The sequence below is a fragment of the Toxorhynchites rutilus genome, chromosome 3 (assembly GCF_029784135.1).
Source record: "Toxorhynchites rutilus septentrionalis strain SRP chromosome 3, ASM2978413v1, whole genome shotgun sequence".
NCBI classification, from domain to species: Eukaryota; Metazoa; Arthropoda; class Insecta; order Diptera; family Culicidae; genus Toxorhynchites; species Toxorhynchites rutilus.
This window is the reverse complement of record NC_073746.1, coordinates 250213395-250234532: the sequence shown is the minus strand read 5'-3', so window position 1 is coordinate 250234532 and position 21138 is coordinate 250213395. Positions and strand designations below refer to the sequence as shown.

General features: G+C 40.0%; 1 protein-coding gene across 2 annotated transcripts in view; it reads left to right on the top strand.

Moving 5' to 3' along the window:
• LOC129777737 (mucin-2) overlaps positions 1-21138 on the top strand; it is a 169407-nt gene that overhangs the window by 66235 nt on the left and 82034 nt on the right. For both annotated transcript variants that reach the window (XM_055784194.1, XM_055784193.1), the window contains exon 2: positions 17385-17635. In XM_055784194.1, the coding sequence (XP_055640169.1) occupies positions 17385-17635 (251 nt within the window). The remainder of the gene's footprint in view (positions 1-17384; positions 17636-21138) is intronic.

Here is a 21138-nt window from a genome sequence, read left to right as displayed (position 1 = left end):
AATCGACGTATAGTGTTGTCTCCAGGCGATTTTTTAACTTTATTTTTATTTTTCCACGCACGTTTAGTTAACACAATTGAGAAGTTATTTTGAATGTACAGCTGAACAATTCCAGCGCGTTGTTTGCCAACGCGGTATGACATTTGTTAATCTGACATCTCTGTCAAAAGTTATGGGGTTGCCAGATGCTTCCACTTTAAATGGCCCACCCTGTATTTGGTATGGCCCCCTTCGGCGTCCAGCACTGTCTGCAAGCGCCGAGGCGAGATTTTTGGTCACTGTAAACGGAATGCTCTCCCAGATCTCCTTAATCGTCGTTTCGAGTTCTGCTTCTTTCCCTGGATTTTTATTCTTCAGACATTTCTTGATTCCCCACTATAGATGCTCAATAGTGTTCAAATCCGGTGATTGCGGAGGTGTTTTGAGTTGATTGGGACATTATAGAATTGGCACACCCGCAAGATGAGGTCAGTTTGCTTCGGGTCATTATCCTGTTGGAAGTAGTAATCACGAAAGAGAGCCATTTTTTGCACGCGACACTGAAGGTTACGTTTCAGAATGTTCAATGATCCCATCTTATCCATCGCCAAATCGATAAACTCTATGGTTCCGGATCCAGAAGCCGCCAATGTACCATTCATCATCTGATCACCGTCGCCGTGTTTTACTGTTGGAACCAAATGTTGAACCTGGAGCACCGATCCTGGTTTCCTTCACACCATCTGTCCTCCATCTAATTCAAAGAGATTGGTTTTCATCTCATCTGTATAAAGGACCCAGAACTCCTTAGGTCTGTTAACATATGCCTTAGCAAACTGTAGTCGTTATTCAATGTTCACCTTTGAGATGAAAGACTTTTCACGGCCAACACGACCTCTCAGAGTGTTCCTGTATGCTACTCTCTAAACAGTGTCTGTGCTGACAGGTTTTCCAATGGCGCCGGCTATTTCGGTAATCAATTTAGGAATGTTAGGAATGAAAGAGTTCTTTCGAAATGTTCGCACAATTACTCGTTCATCATCAGAAAACAGGATACGTTTGTGCCTTCTACTCGGGAGATTTTCCATGGTTCCTTCATAATTCCGCTTATTTATGCTTTGCTGTATAGTGGGTTCTTCCGACTATATCTGCTATTTTCTGCAATGTCTTTCCACGACAATTCATATTTATTTTCATTGTACGTGTAACAATGTGGCTCTCTTGGTCGAGTGGTTCGCGTCACACCTAACATTCCGGGGGTTCCGGTTCGATTTCCGTTCTGGTCGGGGAAATTTTTCGTCAAATAAATTTTCTCCGACTTGCACAGGGGTCACGTGTATTCTAGAGCTTGCCACTCAGAATGCATTCAAGGCGTGTTATTTGGCATAGAAATCTCAACTAAGTACTAATGCAACATGACGCAAGTAATACTACGTTGAGAGGCGAAGTTCCTCTAAGAACGTTAGTGGCATTCAAGAAGACGTGTAACAATATTTCTTTCCTCTAACTTGCCATTTTGATAAAAACTTTTTCAAACATCCATAGAAAAACAAAAATCAACACTGCCCAAGCAGTGGTTAAGTGTTGACACCGATCACTGACGACAAAAAAGTACGCTTATTCGCAAAGATCTTATTTACAAGGCTAATTTGTTCGGAGAAATTAAAGGTGTATACTCAATTATGAGATTGTTTGCAATTTTTAGGAATAAACAATTAGCAAACTTTTCGCGGAATTTAATTGCACGTACAGTTAGTTAAATGTGTGAGTAATTAATATGCATCAAAAGAATCAATGTATTCAAAATATTTTATACCAAATAAATGGAAATCAATCGTATCGTATCGTCAAGTAGCATTTGTACACTCAATTTGGCGATTGACTGTATCTCGTTCTACGCAGAAGATACTGCTTGTTCATGTTTTTCAAATCACTCATACTTTCTAATTTGAAATTCAATTTCTGAATAAGTTTTTTAAACATTTTCCATCGAAAGTCCATTGACTTTCCAACAACTTTGTCGAACGTCATGTTTCAAACAGGCAGTTTGCTTTGAGATATAGTGTCGATATTTTAGACATTACTCTATTGGAATTTATAATAATGTACAAAATCATCCATAAGTCCGCTCAGAGTGCGGGCGATTGTTATGTCCACTGCTTAAGCCAATCTTGCAGTTCAGGTTTAATCAGGTAAAAAGGCCCTCAACTCCAATGTCAGAATGACTCTCAAGACCCTCGTAATGTAATTATCGTCCATAAAGTACGTGTAATTCAATCCTCAGAAAGTCCAATTATTTCATGTCCTACAAGTACAACACGGGGTGTAAAAACTTGCATTAAAATCCACTATCAATCCACTTAAAAGCTAATCAAATTTAACGACCCTCATAAATTGAACGTTGGTGCTGCATTTCCACACGTACCCGGTTGAGTATCGATATCTTTCCTTTTAATGCGCCCCCATAAATATTTTCCCACACATAGACGAGTCACAGTGCGAACATCCAGAAATTCCATCCAGCCAGATAACAACAAACTGTTGTGTGACAATTAATTACCCATTCATGTTGCGACGCGAGATTTCTTTAGAAGCCAAGTCATTGCGTATTCAGAACTTGCGCATGCGGCGCGGCTATCGTTCTGAAATGCCCTATGCGAAAAAAAATGGCCGATTCCCATCGATTGAATTCGCGAGCGACGAACCCCAAGCCTGGGTTTTAACGATCAAATCGGGTTAGTCTATATTTTTATATTTCTCTTCTTATTGTGAACGATCACGATGCGGGTAGCATCCGACCGGCGGGAGAGGAATCCAGTCACGTTTGATCTTACGACCGTGTCCGAAACGCGGCCACGGTTTTATAAGTTCATTACTCCCTTCGTGTCAACTCTACGCAAACAGACACAAAAAGTGGGTGGATTCCACACAACGGACATCGGTTGGTTTTTCTTCCCATTTGTACTTCCCAAAAAGTTCCGAGTTGGGTTTATTGTGTTGAAGCCTTAGTGCTAATATGGGATTTTCGGACTCATGCAACGTTTGCACTCGCTAAGCTTCGCCAATTAGTCGTAGTTGACTTTTAGGCTTGTCTCAACGCATCGCACATTTGTGCACTCTCAGCGGGTGAGTCACGTTTGCATACCGCATACCACCGCTTACTTGCGAATCTCTTGCGAAGACGCAGATCGACAGCGACAGCACAAAGAACGCCACCTTTTATAGTGGATGTGTTTGTGTTTGTCGTGGCACAGAATCTTCTTGATGCTCTCCATTCTCCATGCGCGGAGGCTTACTCACGCGTGAATCAAAGCCCCAACCCGGATGCTGCGCGATGCGAACATCGCATGCTTTTGTGTCTTGACCTTAATCGCAGGCGAGAAAAAAAAGATGAATGCTCGCACTGAAATGCTATCCCTGCGTTCTGCGAGATGTATTCTTGGTAAATGTGAAACCATCAATTCCGGTTTTTTGACTTTTTTCGGGCTACTTACATTGTTCGATTTTAATTTTAATTCAACAGAAACAGCCGCTTAACCGCGGCTGGTTTTGCCTCGTGGACGAGAGGCCGGCTTCAGACCCGAGTAATGAAAATGCGAAACTTTTTCAAGAATTCCAAAAGTTCCAAAAGCACTCAAATCGAACGACACGCATAATTTCCTTAAATAATTGCTATCCAAGTGTATTTTAGACTGATCCTGACATTTTCTATATGTCGAGTGAAGAATTCCTACGCAACGAAGTAACAGTCGTAAAATTACCAAGCATGCATAATTCCCGCAATCCCGGTTGTATAATTTGAAACACGTTGCTCTTGGAACAAATGCTCGAAATTAAAGGTTTTACCCCATTAATTGCCTTTCCAGCAAACTACGATTCTAAGATTATAGCCACAGCAAGGAGATTCGCAAATCCGGTGCTGAAGCGGAAGCATCTAAAATTTGGATGGCCGATTCAGCGCGACGCCTCCATCGTGTTTCACCGAGGGAGTGAGCGATCCAAAGTCGATCAGACGTTGCCACGACTGCATGCAAAACATGCACTCGCAAGAAACCAGTTCTGCTTCGGGTTTGATTTTCGCATTTCCAACCGTTAACCTTAACACGGTTTGGGTGGACGTTCGTGACCGTCGTTCCGTCGAGTGGGGTATGGGTGGATGGATGCAATGGCAAATCGGATTCTGTCGGTCATTTTGACTCTCGGAGCACGGCTCGCGATTGCGAATTATTTGTTTGTGGTTTTTAATTGATGGCTCGTCAAATGTAAGGTGTTCTCGAAGTTTTTCTTGTCGAAGTCTGTGAATTGGGCTTATTATTTCAGCTATTTACACTCATCTACAGGGCAGCCGAAAATGGTGCGAAAAGATTGGTCACACAGTTGTGATGTCTAATGATGGATTATTATTTGCCATGAAGATGAGTATTCAACATCAATGGTCATCAAATCCTAGATGGTAGGATCAGTGTGAGCTTAAAACTGCTGGTCAACAAGAAAAAATGATGTTAAAATGATGATTCGGGTGAAATAATCAGGGGTGAAAACACTTTTTGAAAGTACTGCAATTGCATCATTTTGCCTGCTGCAGTAACGCCGAACATCTCTCTAATGGAATTTGAAAAGCCCAAATCCATTCAAATCCGAAGAGTATGTTGTGTTTTCAATGATGATTTGACAGGTAAGAAGCATTGTCACAAGAAAAACGGTAACAACCTACACACAAACGTTCCCATCGCCGCTCTTGAATCGAGATTAAACCTGGAAACTGCTCTGCTGGTAGTTGCACTAAAACACGATCGAAACCACCACCGTCGTGACCGTGCTAACGATCAACTGACAACACCGATGCCAATTAAGGGCTACTTTGAACCGCACTACACTGTGGGCGAAAATTGAATTTGGCGCATCGTTGAGGATAATTCTAATACCCATTATAGGACCGAGTAACCGTAGTCTAACGACACGCCTCAGCATCCATCATGAAGACCCATGTAGATGTTTCATGGCGCCACAAGGGAGGATTTGAAACATAAAAAATTAAAGCGAATGGAACCAGATCAAGAATGCACAACGGGAGAATTTTTCGGTGTGAAATTTTTTTTTGAAATCTAAAGCCTAGTTTAGACGGTGCGAGTAAGCATACGAGTCGGCCTAGTAAAGCCGGATTCAGAAGGTGCGAGTAAGCATAATAGTCGATCTAGTCAGTTACTGCAGTGCAGCTACTCACACCTTGTGAACACATCATGCCAGTTAGTGTCATGTGTGATCCGGCGTGCGAGCTATTTCAAAGATATTATAAATATGTAAGATATTAATAGACTTGAAAATTATTGGAAAAACAAACCCTCATAATTTCTAAACGAAATCATTGTTATTTTGTTTTGCACGCTTTGTAGTTTTCTTGAGAATTAATAATATAGAATCATTATCAGGCACAATTTTCACTCAAAATTCACTCACAATTTGCGAAAAAGTATTGTTCTAAGAAACAGAATACATATTCGATTTAAAAAAGTACATTTTCATTCATTATTTTAATTTTTGACGTGTATTTATTCTACCTGTAAACCTACTATCATTTTCATTTCACAAATTGGTACACGAAGCTGCTGGCAAGGCAAAATAAATAAAATTTAAAAAAAATATAGACTGCTATTTATAGCATCACATACTTCCGGCATTACTTAGTTATGGATGCTTCCGAGATTCTAAAAAATATCGACAACAATTTGAACGATATTCCAGATGAAAGGCACATCAATGTGGTTTTTTAATTTCACTCTTGCAGGTCTAGCATCCCTCATGAGTGTATTTTGGCGTTGTATTTTTGGACCAATGAAATCCAACAGTGTTTCCACTTATTCAGGTGTTTTTCTCAACACTGTCGTGTAGCCGCGACACGCAACCGTAATGGAGTTGTTCCCATTTGGGTAATGTTAATGGAAAAGGGATTTCTTTTTTTTTATTAAAAATGCAGGTGCTCCGTAAAATGTTTCTGCTATAAAAAGTGCTCTGCCATGAAAAAAAATCTGAAAAACCCTGCTCTAGGGGTCCATTATCGTAGAGTTCCTTGAATATTGTATTTGTTGCACCTTTTCCTAGCATCCAATTCCTGGCCCAAATCCTTTTGCCTTTCTGCTTTTTCGGATAGTACCTTCAGTTCGAAGAAATTCAGCAGTATTTTTATACACTGTCAGCGTGTATTTCGCGATAAAATTGTGTAATGATAAATGCAACTGAAAATCTGAGACAAAAACTGCCAATGAGAAGTCGATTTCGGATCAATCATCTGTCAAATTCGGACCTGATTGCTGTTTCTGACTATTTGATAGACATTTTAAAAATTATCTGGCATCCCGGGATACAATATGTCAACGTTTAATGATGTTTCCTTCGTTGTGTCCCCGTTTCATATCCCTCCTAGCGATCGATAAACTTTTACTTAGTCGCGGCAATACATACACACACTCTTTACAGATGCACGGGCCAAAGGTTGTGCAGTCCACTGATGATTCAACAAGAGCCAAAGGTTGTACCGCTCATGACAACTCTACACGAACTGATGATTGCGCCGGCTAGTGACCATTCTATCCTGGATTCCTCGAGTCGAGAAAGACGCACCACGCTAGATATGGGGTACAGACTAGGGAGCGTTGCTGATTAATGGTCAGCTGCATCCCAATAGGAAGTAGCCCGTGTCGGGCACACGTATAGAGCATCGAAGACTGCAACATACCAATTATGAGAACACTTGTAATACTAACCTCGAGCCAACCGCGAGTAATCGGTTACATATTACTAACATAGTTGTAAGACAAAATATGTCAAAATATTGGACTCCCGGCCCCGTCAGGCTAACGCCACATGTGCCTTAATAAAAAATAAATTTTGGGAAAAAAAAAATCCCTGGTAAGCCAATGCTGTAGTATCTAGTTTCTTGTCAGCAGCTCATACTGTGTGAACGGACAAGGCAAGTCAATCAATTGTCAAGCGAGTTCACCGGTCCAGTAGCTGCTCACTGTCAAGTCAGCTACTAGCAACGTATAAATGGGCCTTAAGTTACATCAGTGCAGCTTCTCACACCGTGTGAACACATCATACCAGTTAGTGTCATGCGTGATCTGGCGTACGAGTTACTCCGCAGTTTTTTTTTGACTTTACGCGCACTCGCATCTCCCGAAAACGTCTTAAACAGTATTTAGCGTTTGCATCAGGGATGCCAGATGTCTCCATTTTGTAAAAATGTGTGAAGATTTCTATAAACATTCGAAAGTTAATGGGAAAAACTAATAAAAGCATCATGTTTTATCCTAATTATCATCACATATTTTTTAAACTAAATCATGTTTATTTAACACACATTTTTTTAAAGATATTTTTCTTGAAAACAAGTGTTCAATGCTCAACCAAAAACCTGAAATGAAATTTAAATTAAATATGTAAAATATGTATATACTCACCTACACGATGCAATCACCATACACATAGAAATTAAGAACACATTAACATTAATACTTACCATTTTTACACACCGTACCCACTGCGCGAGACCATGACAGGCGGTGAAACACGCCGTACTGACAATACACAAACAACACAACAAAAATCAATTGTATATAGAACACAAGAGAAAGTAGTAGACAAATAGATGTGAACTAAGTTGGATTACAAATAACGAACGGAAGGTGTTGAGTAATTTTTTTTAAATATCGCGAAAGAAATTTATTGGTAAAAATCTGTGGAGGTGTTTCGTGTATGCTACAGTGGTTAAAATACCGGAAAAGAAGGTGCCGCAATTATTGAAAGTTTACTGCGCTGCTCATGTTTGTATAGGAGACGTAAACGACAGAATGAACAAAATCGACTTTTTCGCTGTTTCGCATCCTACACAATGTAATACGTTTGCTCAACATGCAAAAAAACATTGTTTGTTCGAAAACATTTGAGCAATTTTGAAAAAACTTTTCCGAAAAATCATTGTTTGTCCGCATAACAGACGTAGTTCCATACAGCTTTCATACATCGTTCGAAATCAACAATTGTCAGTATTATTATGTGCTATAATCTAAATCTACATTTGAATCGCATTCTTTGTAGAGTCCAAACATGTCTGTCACGATAGTGTCTTATTACTTAGTGTTTCCTAATAGATGAATATAAGAAAGCATTGAAACGCTGCTCATATAATTACTATTTTCTGTATACGATGAACAAAGAGAAGCAATTGTGTTATTTAATTTCATAATTACCTAAATTTCTGCATTTGAATCTGTTTGAACATGCACTTCTATTTTCCGGTTTCAATCAGAAAACGCGGCTTGTGAATTTGTCACTAACGGTTTATTTTAAACAGTTGATTTGATTCCAATAGGTGACTACTTCGTTCGAGATTTTATTTTCAACTGACTTAAGTCTATCTATCGCTATAGATATTTAATCTACAGTTCTCTATTGCTTATCTTCGGCCCTATCGACGATCGTGAAAGCGATCGATCGTTTATGGGCTGATCTTTCGTATCCTAGCTGCTAACGATTGTAGTAATTGCACGGTGGGTTCATGCCATGCGAATATCAGAAATTCATTTCCTAAGTTGCTATAAAACTTTGGGCTAAGGCTTAAACAGAATCTTCAAGTAGACAATTAAACAATCAGATCAGTAGTAAAATTGAAATGATATTGGTTCTTAGCATTATAACTCCTCGGATCCAACATTGAATCATTCCACATACTCAGCATTTACTCATACCGTTGGAGTAAGTCACTCCACCATCTTTATGCGATTGATCGTGATATCGATAAATCATGTTGCTTTAATTACCAACATTGCAGATTGCCTTTACAAATTCAATTAATTGCCCGAACCTGCTGTTCTTATCATATCCCAGAGTATTCTTCAGGAAAAAAGTACTATCACAGACTCACAACGAATCAAGGGCACCTCTTCCAGACATTTCACTAAATTTCTTCCAAACCCTTTTGATTTTATCCAATAACAACTGAAACTACCGACGGAGACGTTTTGACTATTATCGGAACTGTAAATACCAACGCTACAAACAGAGCAACCTGGTGATTACGTCTAGCTATGCGGACAAATGTTCATTGAAACGATTGATTGTTCGCATAAATAGACGCAAGCGTTTTCCAAATGGAAAAAATATGTTATAATCCGCATCACCTAGGCCCTCTTTTTGCCGACAATATCCTTCAACTGGACAGATCATTTCATCGGAAATTTGCATGGCTATGCTTGTAGGCCAAAACAAACAGAAATGCGTTTTCCCAACACTAATGGTTTTGTCGATTACGTCTCCTATGCAATCATGGGCAGTGAGGCAATCAGTGCTTATACATAAATTTTGGTCCTTCGAACCGGATCAGTGTGCCGCAAGGTGTGTGAACATTATAAACATTGTGTTTACAAACAAGCGGATTGATCACGAAAAGATAGTTTTAATAAGAAAGTGGTGACTAAAAGTGCGCTAAAATCACCGTCGGTAGTGTCCCCAAGTGATAATTCGTAATCGTGAAAGTGTTCTTTCCAAGAATCCGCCATCGGGAAAAAAAATCGCCATCGTAAGTTCAGCATTGTGCAGTGAACAAACAACAGCAACAAACGGTTGCAGCAAGACGGTGTGCCCGATAGGCGATAAAATCGAAAAAAAATATACGGACAAAAGTTTCGGAAAACGTTCGAAATTTATTTCGATTGTGTAGCAGTGATTCTTTGAGGTTTAATCAGTGCGCGAACCGGGAGTGACACTACCGAAAAAAGAAAATGGCGGAAGCGAATAGTGCGAAAAAGAGGATGGCCGGAGCCACCGAAGTAGAAAATAGTGAGAATGTGATAAGCGAGCTGGAGCATACCAAGGACAACATCGCCGATTCCTTGGGGTTGCTGTAGTATAACGTGCAGGAATTCGTATCGAATTTGACACCAGTTATTATTCGCTGCGGGCATTTTACATGAGCAAATTGAAGGTATCCAGTGGTTCAGCGTCCGTAAATCCTCCGCCTCCGGTGAGACCTATTAACATACGGCTACCGGAGTTGATTTTGCCAAAGTTTAGCGGAAGATTGGATGACTGGTGTGTTTTCCAAGATACGTTTGAGTCAGTGGTTGGTTCTTGCGACGATATCAGCGCGGTCGAGAAGATGCACTATTTGAAGGGCCTGGTGCAAGGAGAAGCAGCACGCATCCTCGACCCGATAAGAATCAGTGAGCAGGGATACAAGGACGCCTGGCGATCGTTGCGTCTGTGGTTCGAGAACAAACGACAGCTGATCAAATGCAATATCAGTGCACTTTTCGATACTCCAACGATGCACAAGGAGAGCGCTGAAGAACTTCTGGCCTTGGTGGACCGTTTTGAACAGCAAATTTCCGTCCTCAAGAGCTTGGGAGAACCGGCCGATCGTTGGAGTTCACTTCTTGTTTGCCTGTTGACTATCCGCCTTGATCCAAGTACGCTACGAGAATGGGAGAATCACTGTGCCAAGCTCGACGCCGATAACATCGCCGCTGTTCTAGGAGGTTCCGCCCGAGATGTCGACCATATCAACGATCAATGCCTTCATACATTCCCATGGTCAATTACCTCCAGAATTACGCTCGAGTGTTGCAAGCCGTTTCTCCCATCATCTCCCAGTCTGCTCCACGCTCCAAAAGTGGTAAAAAACCGGAAAAGAAGGTGCCGCAATTATTGAAAGTTTACTGCGGCAATCAGTGCTTATACAACAAGAACATATATCATCCATGTGTTAAGAAATGAGAAGACACTTCCATATGCCGTGTGAAGTTATCTATTATTTTCTCGACAGCTGGCTTTAGTGATCAATATCTCGCGTAATATCGATCATACAATGTCAGGTATAGCTCTTGTAAAGGAGACGTTTCACACTAATCTTTTGCTGTTTTTCGTTTGTTCCATTCAGTTGTGAGTTACAGGGTGTTAACAATAGAGGTCAACAAAGAGAAAATTCGGTACATTTTCCATTTTCGTTTTTATTAATGCAAGACAGGCCGCTGAAATTGCGATTAGTGTGTATGGTGTCGATAATGCAACAGTAAAATACGTTCAACTTAATTTATTTTAATTTTTTTTGGCAGACTTATCTCACTTCTTAACTAGGCGAACCTAGCCAGAATTTTCACCTGCCCCCGGGCTTCTGAATGCCAAAGGGGGCTCTGCGAAATGCACGTATCTGCATGTTCGTGCTGTTTTAGTCCTGTCCGAGGAATTGTCGGACAATCGCGCAGGTGCTAAGGATGACCGACTTTTGGATGCCGGCCAATTCCTTCTCGATGTTCAACACCTTTAGCGCTTCCAGAAGTGTCTTCGGGATAATTCCAGTTCCAGAGAGAACGACTGGAACAATTCTTGGGACCTCCCTTAGCCCCCACAGTTCCTTGAGCTCCACGGCCAATGGTCGGTACTTGCAGATTTTGCGACCGTGGGTCTCCTCCAGATTCTGGTTCAGTGGAATAGCGACATCGATGATGGTGACTTTGCGGTCGCTCTTGTCGTAAACCATTATATCTGGGTGGTTGTGGTGGATCGAGAGGTCGGTCAGAACAGTGCGATCCCAGTACAGCTTGAAACGGTCATTTTCCAGGACAGGTGCAGGCAGGTACCGGTAGTTTGGTACGTTGTCTTCCAGTAGAGCACATTGGAGCGCCAGTTGTCGATGAACAATACGGGCCACGTTGTTGTGACGCTCGGTGTAGGCTGCGTTGGCCAAAACGGGACAGCCTCCTATGATGTGCTCTATGTTTTCACCTGGCCGATGACACATCCGGCAAATGTCATCAACGTCTTGATGCCAGACGTACCGCCTGCAGTTTCTCGTCGGCATTATCCTGTCCTGAATGGCTATCATGTCGGCTTCCACTACTGAAGAGAGTTCACCACGCGTTAGCCACAGATTAGATGCGGCCTTGTCGACGTGTGGCCGGTCCAGTTGATGGGGGTGGGCACCATGCACTGCCTTCTGCTTCCAAGCTGCAATCTTCTCCTCCACTGTCTGCAGATTGCAGTTTAGTTGGTACTCCGCTTGTGCCAAGTTCAGAGCGCTGTATCCTCTGTCAGCGGCGCAGACAGCCCGGTATAGCGCGTTTTGGTTGGCGCGTTCTGCGAAGTACTCGCGCAGTTGTCGTACCTGGGCAACACAGTGCAGAAATGTCGACGATTCCAAGACCCCCTTCTTTGCGTGGTAGTGAAACTCTCTCCAGTACCGATTGAGGATGGTGCATTCCGGCCTCTTTGAATGCTTTCCTCATCCACCTCTCAAGGTCCTCTAGGTCAGTTTTGCTCCATTTGACTACACCAAAACTGAAGGTCAGCAGGGGAACCGCGAATGTGTTGATCGCGCGTACCTTGTTCCCCGCGTTGAGGAAAGTTTTTTATTTTTCTAATTTTTTTAGTTTATTTTTTAATTTTTATTTCAGTGTAATATACTAAATTGAGATCGCTACTGTCAACAAATGGATCGTTTGAAGCCAGCGATTGACCAGAAACGTTCAAAACTGGCTAACAGAAGAGGTTTTGTGTTCTATCAGGACAACGCAAGGCCACAGATGTACGAGAGCTTGATTGGGATGTTTTTATGCATCCACCATTTAGTCCGGAGCCGGCACCAAGCGATTACCACCTTTTCCACGCATTGCAAAATTTGCCAGAGTGATAAGATATTGAGATGGAGAGTAGATTGTAAAAATCTTTGGCTAGAGTTTATTGCCAATAAGGACCAAAGCCTCTATGATAGAGATTATGAATATACCTTTAGAATATACATTTTGCAACAAAACTGTGCATCTTTGACCCAAATCGGACAATCCGAAGCATATTAAAAATAGTTTTGAATTTCACCCAAAAATAATGGATTACTTTTTCCCCAACCTAATATTTCTGGTACTCGTAACAATGTAATGGTTGTATTGAATTGATCAGCATAGTGAGGTAACAATTTGAAAAATGGGCCATCGGTCGTTTTAATGATTCAAAGTTCTTTTCACTGTTTGGTTTTTGTCGTAGTTGAACCTCTCTAGGTTTCGTTTGATGACGAATTCCAGTGAGAGCCATCTCTTTGCTGACGAGTTTAGAATTTTCAAGGGACAAACATATGGAAAATTAGAAGTTATTTCCAACTCTATTTCAACATTTTAACTACTGGAAATTTCATAAATATATTGCATTAGATTGTTATGATTGTCCAAATCGAATGATTATTCAAATTGATTCAAATGCTGTATGAATAAAATAGGTGAGATGGGAAAAAGCGTAACCAGCATGGCAACGTTTTTGTTTTCAAATCAGTAAAACATGTATGAACCTCAAAAAATTGTAATCTGTGAGTACAGATTCTTGGTTTGAAAATGTCTGAAAAATCTTAGAAGTACAGATTATTCTGTAGATATGGTGACCCTGGTCATCGCTCCTTTTAGCCCCTTCAGGAACATTGTTTCGTGAATTGGCCTATAAAGAATCCATATTTATCACTACCTTCACCACTAGCAGTCAATAATAACTCTGAAAAACCAGTTGTAACCAGGGTTGCCAACTATAATTTTAAAAAATCAGGAAGAATGAAAATAAAAATCAAGATAAATCAGGATAGCTCATAATGGGTTGTTCGGAAAGTTATTGTCGGTTTTTGGTAAAACAAAAATATAATTTTCAATCAAAGCATTATAATTTAAATTTATATCCATAGTTCTATTTCACAATCTCTCGCCATCTTTCAAACAGCATTAATATTATATCCTCCCAGAACATGTTTGATTCCTCGTCGAAAACTGCTGCGAGCCATATATGTGAGAAGCAGATTGCTTGGTTGCAGCTCATAATACAGAATCCATTCCAAATCCCACCAGAAACAGAGTAAAGGGTGTGTCACATCAAATTGCATCACGGAAAAAACGCTGTAGAAATTCGCCCAGTAGACCGATCCTTTTGAATATTTTAGACAGTAAAATAAAAACTATTAAACAACTTTTGGCATTTTCTTTTTATTCATACTTCGAGCCCAAGCCCGTATGCTCGCACCTTCCTCTTTACCCCGTCCATAAGGTTCTGTACAACGTCAGGTTGTAGTTTTTTTCGAACAGAAATCCATTTTCTCTTGAAGTCCGCCTCCGATTTGACAACTTTTGGGTTCTTCCGGAGGGCCTGCTTCATAATCGCCCAATATTTCTCTATTGGGCGAAGCTCCGGCGCGTCATTCCCTTTGGCACGAAGGTGACCCCGTTGGCTTCGTACTACTCCAACACGTCCTTTGAATAGTGGCACGAAGCGAGATCCGGCCAGCGAAGATCGGGCCCTCGTGCTGCTTCAATAGTGGTAGTAAGCGCTTCTGTAGGCACTCCTTAAGGTAAACCTGCCCGTTTACCGTGCCAGTCATCACGAAAGGGGCGCTCCGCTTTCCGCAAGAGCAGATCGCTTGCCACACCATGTACTTTTTAGCAAACTTGGATAGTTTCTGCTTGCGAATCTCCTCCGGAACGCTTAATTTGTCCTCTGCGGAGAAGAACAACAGGCCCGGCAGCTGACGAAAGTCCGCTTTGACGTAGGTTTCGTCGTCCATTACCAGGCAATGCGGCTTCGTCAGCATTTCGGTGTACAGCTTCCGGGCTCACGTCTTCCCCACCATGTTTTGCCTTTCGTCGCGGTTAGGAGCCTTCTGAACCTTGTATGAACGCAGGCCCTCCCACTGCTTGGTCCGCTGGACGAATGAACTTGACAAATTCAGCTTATTGGCGACATCCCGGACCGAACTTCTCGAATCACGTCTAAACTGCTTAACTACGCGCTTGTGATCTTTTTCACTGACGGAGCATCCATTTTTGCCGTTCTTCACCTTCCGGTCGATGGTTAGGTTCTCGAAGTATCGTTTTAGTACTCTGCTGACCGTGGATTGGACGATTCCCAGCATCTTACCGATGTCCCGATGTGACAACTCCGGATTCTCGAAATGAGTGTACATGATTAATTCACGACGCTCTTTTTCGTTCGACGACATTTTTCCAAATTTACGAAAAATTGACAGTGAAGCATGGCCAACGTGATCTATACACTCTTATCTGATTATAAGCGAAAGCTGAAGATATAATTCTTAAAAATAAAATTTCTATAGCGTTTTTTCCGTGATGCAATTTGATGTGTTATCGAATCGTTGACCGCCGAACGCCTTATTTTTCCGCGATTTCTGAGGCACTGAAACTTATTTTTTGAACGACGAGGGATTTACCATAGTCCCATCATTAAAGTTGATTCCTCTTTGAATCAGACGAACAAATGACATTTAAAATCTTTTTATATTGAATGTGGATTTAAAATTTTTCTCTTGAGTAATTTTACACTTTGAAATGTATTACTACACTAATAACTCTGGGGAAAGATCTACATACACATTATCCTCAATAAAGCAATGTTGTTCCTCAAACTTAATCTCGTTGTAATTTCATAAATTCGTCAGACAACCTGATTTCATAAAATTTTCTAGCAGTGTTTTGGAAAGCCACGAAACAATTGAGGGTAGAAATAAACAAAGTTAAGTACAGCTTTGCGTCTAGAGAATATAACTTAATGTAAGATATATACAAGTGCGAACCGGAGAACTATCATGACAGAAAACTTTGACATGGAAACCAGTATATTTATTACGAATAATGTAAAGAGTACAAAAATCAGGAAAAATCAGGATCATTTCAGAAAAATCTGGATAAATTGAGTGTTCGTAAGGATATCAGGGAGAGTGCCAAGAAGTCTGGGAAATCCTGAAAAATCAGGAGGGTTGGCATTTCTGGTCGTAACTGTAACTGTGTTTAAGATTGAAACCTCGGAGCGAAAAATATTACATTAGACATTAGAATGTTACTGACCACGTTTGTACATTGGATAATTTACGTTGGATTGTATGAATTTGAAAATAACTACAAAACAGGGTATTTGCACTTGTTTACTTGTTGACACTAGTTGCAGTGATCTTCTAGCTTCCGGACTCTGTATCTGAAGTAAGAATCCGGAAACTGCTGCTATTATTTCTTCGTTCAAAGAAAATTGTTCTTCAGGCATGATTTTTTTTTTGTGATATGGGATTTTGATTTTTTTACGGTGTTTTTGAAAAGCGTTTATTTGTAAATCCATAGATTTTTTGAACGATTTTTTTTACATCCAGCCTGCCCAAAATGGTTTAATAATGATCTGAGGTTTTTGTTTACCAGTTTACCAAAATTTAGGTTCCATGAAACGGATATTAACAAACAAATGAGGAACGGACATGACGACGTCGAAGGAATCTCGTCGAATTGAGACAGTACTAACTCACTTGTGTCATAAAATTGCTGTGATATTAAATTCAGTAAATTGTTCCTTTAAAATGTATGTTGTCAAAAGCAAGGCTATGAAATTATTCTGTTCCTGAAAATGGTTGATGAAAACATTCGATTATCCTGAATCTGCATTTCCTGCCAACAATACCCTTTTTTCCTATGGAAATTAACTTATTTAGAACACAAATGAACAACAGTGAACGATATTATTCGACAAACTGTATATTGGTGATAAACAGTTTTGTTTTCGTATTATTTTTTTGATTCATTATTATTGTGAAAAAAAGTTACAAATTAATCATTTAAAATAATGTCCATCGCTAAATTTTCCCCTTTTGTGTTTGCATAGCTCGATTACCATCTACGATAAAACTCGTTATCCTTTGTCATTTTAATCAAGTTATTTTTGAGGTCCTGCAATTGACGATTATTTGACACATTTGGCATTCAGACATTTTCCCACTACGAAAAGTATATGCGCCAAAAAAATCACTAATGTGGTGAAGTGATTCGTTCACCATAGGTCTTAGCTTGGTTCATGATGTTGCCATCTATTGACAAACAGCGGGAGATTACATTTTTCTGTAGCAAGTTGAAGTTGTAATCGATTATCCAGAGTCGAAGCTAGCCATCGCACTCAAGTTAATTCGAATAAGAATATCAGAGGAACAGGCCTTACCCATTAGCAGCCAAGCTGTAAAAATATTTTTTGGCGAAGGCCGTTGGTATAATTTTGACGCCAAATGTACCCCAAAGTTCATGAATTATATTTTTCCAGGAAATGACTGTTCGAAAGTTTGAAAATTGTTCATTACGAATGGTTTTTTTTACACCACAATGTATGTTGTTTTATCAAATTAATACTCTAGAAAGGTTCACACATTTTTGTATGTTTCAAACACTTCCCGCACATACTTGCTTTGAACCGAACTTATTGTTTTGTTCTGTTCTGTTCGTGTTTTCAAACAGCTGCCAATTGGTTGGTTATTATTAGACGTTCCAATTATATGATTATCATCATTTCGCTAAATACAAATACAAATTTCTTACAATTTATTCGCCTTTCATTCTTTCCAGGTAGTTTCTACTTCTCCCAGCCACAGACTCGGTTCGTGCCATCGTTCGAGAGCAGCCGCAACAGTTTTTTTCCTTCGTCCATCCAGCGGAGTCAACCTCCTGATTCGTACCAGGAGCAGACACTGTTCGTGGGCAGCCCTGGCCGCCGCACTAATAACATCGTCGATCGTAGCAACGTAGACCCGAGCGAGGATGGTCCTCTGGCGGCCCGAAGTGGCGTAACACCTACCTACTTCCAATTCACCTACACGGTAAGTGCGAACACTGCGACCTGGAAAACAAAAACTGTACAGTTATTGTTGAGGGTTATGTGTACGTGTAAAAAATGTCCGGTATCGTGCGGTAGCTAACCTCCCAAATTGGAACTGTCCTGTTTTCTCTACTCGTCGAAATCTAACTCTGGTTACGGTATTTTGGAATATAAAAATATATCTGCTACCGAAAATAACTTCAAATGTGCATCAAATGTGGCATACGCCTTTGGAACATAGATAATGCGTTGATTTCCTGGAAATGCATTTAATTCAGTAATTTTATCATCTAAGTTAATATATTAACAAAAACAAACTTGAGTTTACTGGGGAAGCCTCTTCAAATCGAAGACCTCATTTTATTTATGGTTTGGAAGCTACCCAAGATTGATCACAGCATACTTTCAAAACAAACTGCTGTCAAAACATTTCAGAACCAACCACGAGAGGCGCTGTAATTTCAATTAAGGCGTCATGATTTTTTTTCGTTTTTCACTGATATACTCTGAACTTGTCACTCAAAAATGTACTCAGTGTTCCTCTAGGATCGTAAGTGCCAGGTGGAAGGAGCAGAAGGTGTTAAAAATGATCCCCATTACTTACGGTATAAATAATATGTTTATTCCAAGTTAACTGAAATGAGAACATATTCAATGCATCAGACAAGATGCACACCGTGGCACTTGCCGATGAAGCGACGCCATGTAATAAATCATAACCTAGGCTGGGAAAATGATAGGATTTTGGCGCACAATTGTGCGCGAATCGCTGCCTCAGGTGATGGATGAAGGTTGTTCACAGTAAGAAAAAAAAACGAAGCCTACCACAGATTGTATCAACACCAGCAGCATCCGAGGGCAGTGCCGAAACGAATTTCTCGTCGTTTTGTTGGTAGCCAATTATGTGCGAGATTGCACGGAGGAATATTTTCACAAACTTGCTTCTTGCGCCCGGAGGGCTCTGTTTTGCACCTAAGCGAATGTTCTTCTCTCGGTTCACATTCGATAATGGTGATGGTAAAACAAAGATTCGCTCTGGTAATTGATGAAGCTTGTAACCGTAGGTGGTTGCGCCATTATTGTTATTGTTAGAAAAGATCGCCAAGTTTCTATCTATATGTGATCCAAAGGTGGGCATATTATTGGCCTCATGATGCTAAAGCATTGCTGTGGCCATTGACCTCTTCGCGGTCATTAGAATAGACGCTTTGGACATCCAGCTGAGGCGGATGCTATTATATTAGCGGCGATGTTTCATCCTGTAGTTACCGGAAAAGTGGATGTTTTGACGAGCTATTACAACCGCGCGCGCACACCTCGTGCTGATGACCTTTGCTTTGTGGTGTCGCGATGACAGGTTGGTAGCTCGTGAGAATGATGGAGTTTTTTTTCAGGTGGTTGTCCTGCTTTAGTTGATGTTTTTATGCACCGAATGTGACGGAATGTGAGGTCTTGCACTCTGGGAGTGCAATTTTTAACTGTTATGGTGGGTAAACGTTCATGGGAAAAACTTGTTTTTTATCGTTTGAGATCTTTCAAAGGCTTGAAATGAAGGTATCAAAATCTTCGTATATAGTTAACTCTTTGTTTCTCTGTGACAAATGTAGCCAGACTCTCCTTTTTCAAATCGTTAACCTTTAATACCGATTTTGTTCATAATCGATTTGGTTTCGCAGTCGATGTTAATGATCGACTTAGATTATTCCGTTGTTTGTAATTCTCAACTCAGACATAATTAGTATTCTTCCTAATGAATTAATGAATGGAAACCTGTCACAAATGTTCTTGCTTTAGTAGTTATAACAAGTATCACGGTCAAAACAGAAAGACATTTTGAATTTATGCTTTTGCTAATGTTTAATCAATAATAGATACTGCAGTAGTCAAGTTGCTCATGTGGCACCCAAACTTTTTACAGAGTATTCCACACTGACAAGTGATTGATTCTCAGTGGATTGACTTTTTCAATCTTTGATATCAAAAGTTCCAGAAAGAAATCGAACAAACCACTTCAGAGTCCTGCGTTCACTTAAAGTATCCTTCACAAATTTTTTGGAACACTTTTTCTGCGTATTTGCTGTATGTAATTTAATCTATTTTCAAATCAATGTAAATTTTGACATGATTGGTGAACTAACTTTGTTTGTAAATTTGAATGTCAACTCTTAGGTGCGTGTTCTTTTGACACATTTAAATTAGTGTTTCCCGATGTATGACCATCAACACCATCTAGTGACAAAGAACCGCGGATACTTTCGAGGTGGATCAATATTACCATATTATTCAGTTGAGTCTATTTGGTAAGAGAATGTTTCCAAAGTTTAGGACATTTTATCGAATAAATAATAACATAAAAAATTCTTCGCTGTTTGTAAGGTGATGTTCGTCCAAGTTATGGGCAAATTAGAGTAAGTAATATGTTCAATTTTTTTTCACCATATATTTTTGATCTTCATCCTGCTGCAAGGTGAGATTATGTTGAAGATGTGTGTCCTGGAGCCGCTCAACGCCCTTTCGTTCAATTTTTAGTCGCCCTTAATTATTGAAAAGTTTGAACTTTGACTAATCTGACCAGATGACACACTTTCAGAACTTCAGCGGCTCCAGCTGGTATGATTTCTTGCGAAGAGAAGTCGTTTTTTCTCAGATTCATTTCGTTTGAAGTCACGCACCATAAGAATTTACACCTGTATTTAATGTTGGGTCCGCTCATTTTTCCAAACATTCCACAGTTTCAAAAACAATCCACTTGGTAACAAGAAGTTTGCTTAAGAGCTCTACAAATTATGTTTGTGATAGATGTAAACAATGAAGCGTCAAAACCGAGGAGTGTACCGATGAAAAATATACCATAAAATATTTTTAATGTGATTGATTTTTGTATGTCGAATTTCGATTTCAAGACAAAATTAATTATTTTGTATTTGAAAAGGCAATTATGGATTTTTGTATGGAAAAAGTCACAGGAATGTTGTGTCCGAGACACGACCGCATAGTTGACGTAGGATTCCGTTAGACTATCTGTTGATTTTGGATATACTTGAAGAATTACATCGTTAAACTCTTTGATAATGATTTGGTGACCCTGAAAAAGATGCCGAATGAGACATGATGATAACCGCCCTCTGTAACCCTAGACGAGATGTCCCCTGTGTTATGTATGGATGAAATAAAGAAAAAGAAAAACTCACCAATGTAATATAAGATAATTATCAATACCGAACACAATTATCAATTTTTGTCATCAGTAAAAACATGTTACTCGATAATCCGCGAAAGTGAGTTCACTTGTAATTCTATAGAGCTTATCGGAATTTGCCAGTGAGCGGTGTAAACGGTCACTGGTGTAAACGACCTTACAGATGGATAGTTTAATGATTTCTGTATTGATGAAACATAGTTTTCATGCTTAAATATCTCTTTTTTTGTGTCTGCACCTAATTTTAAGCCATTTATTGCGTTATCCGCGATTTTCGTAATCGCGGTGAGCTATTCCGACTATTC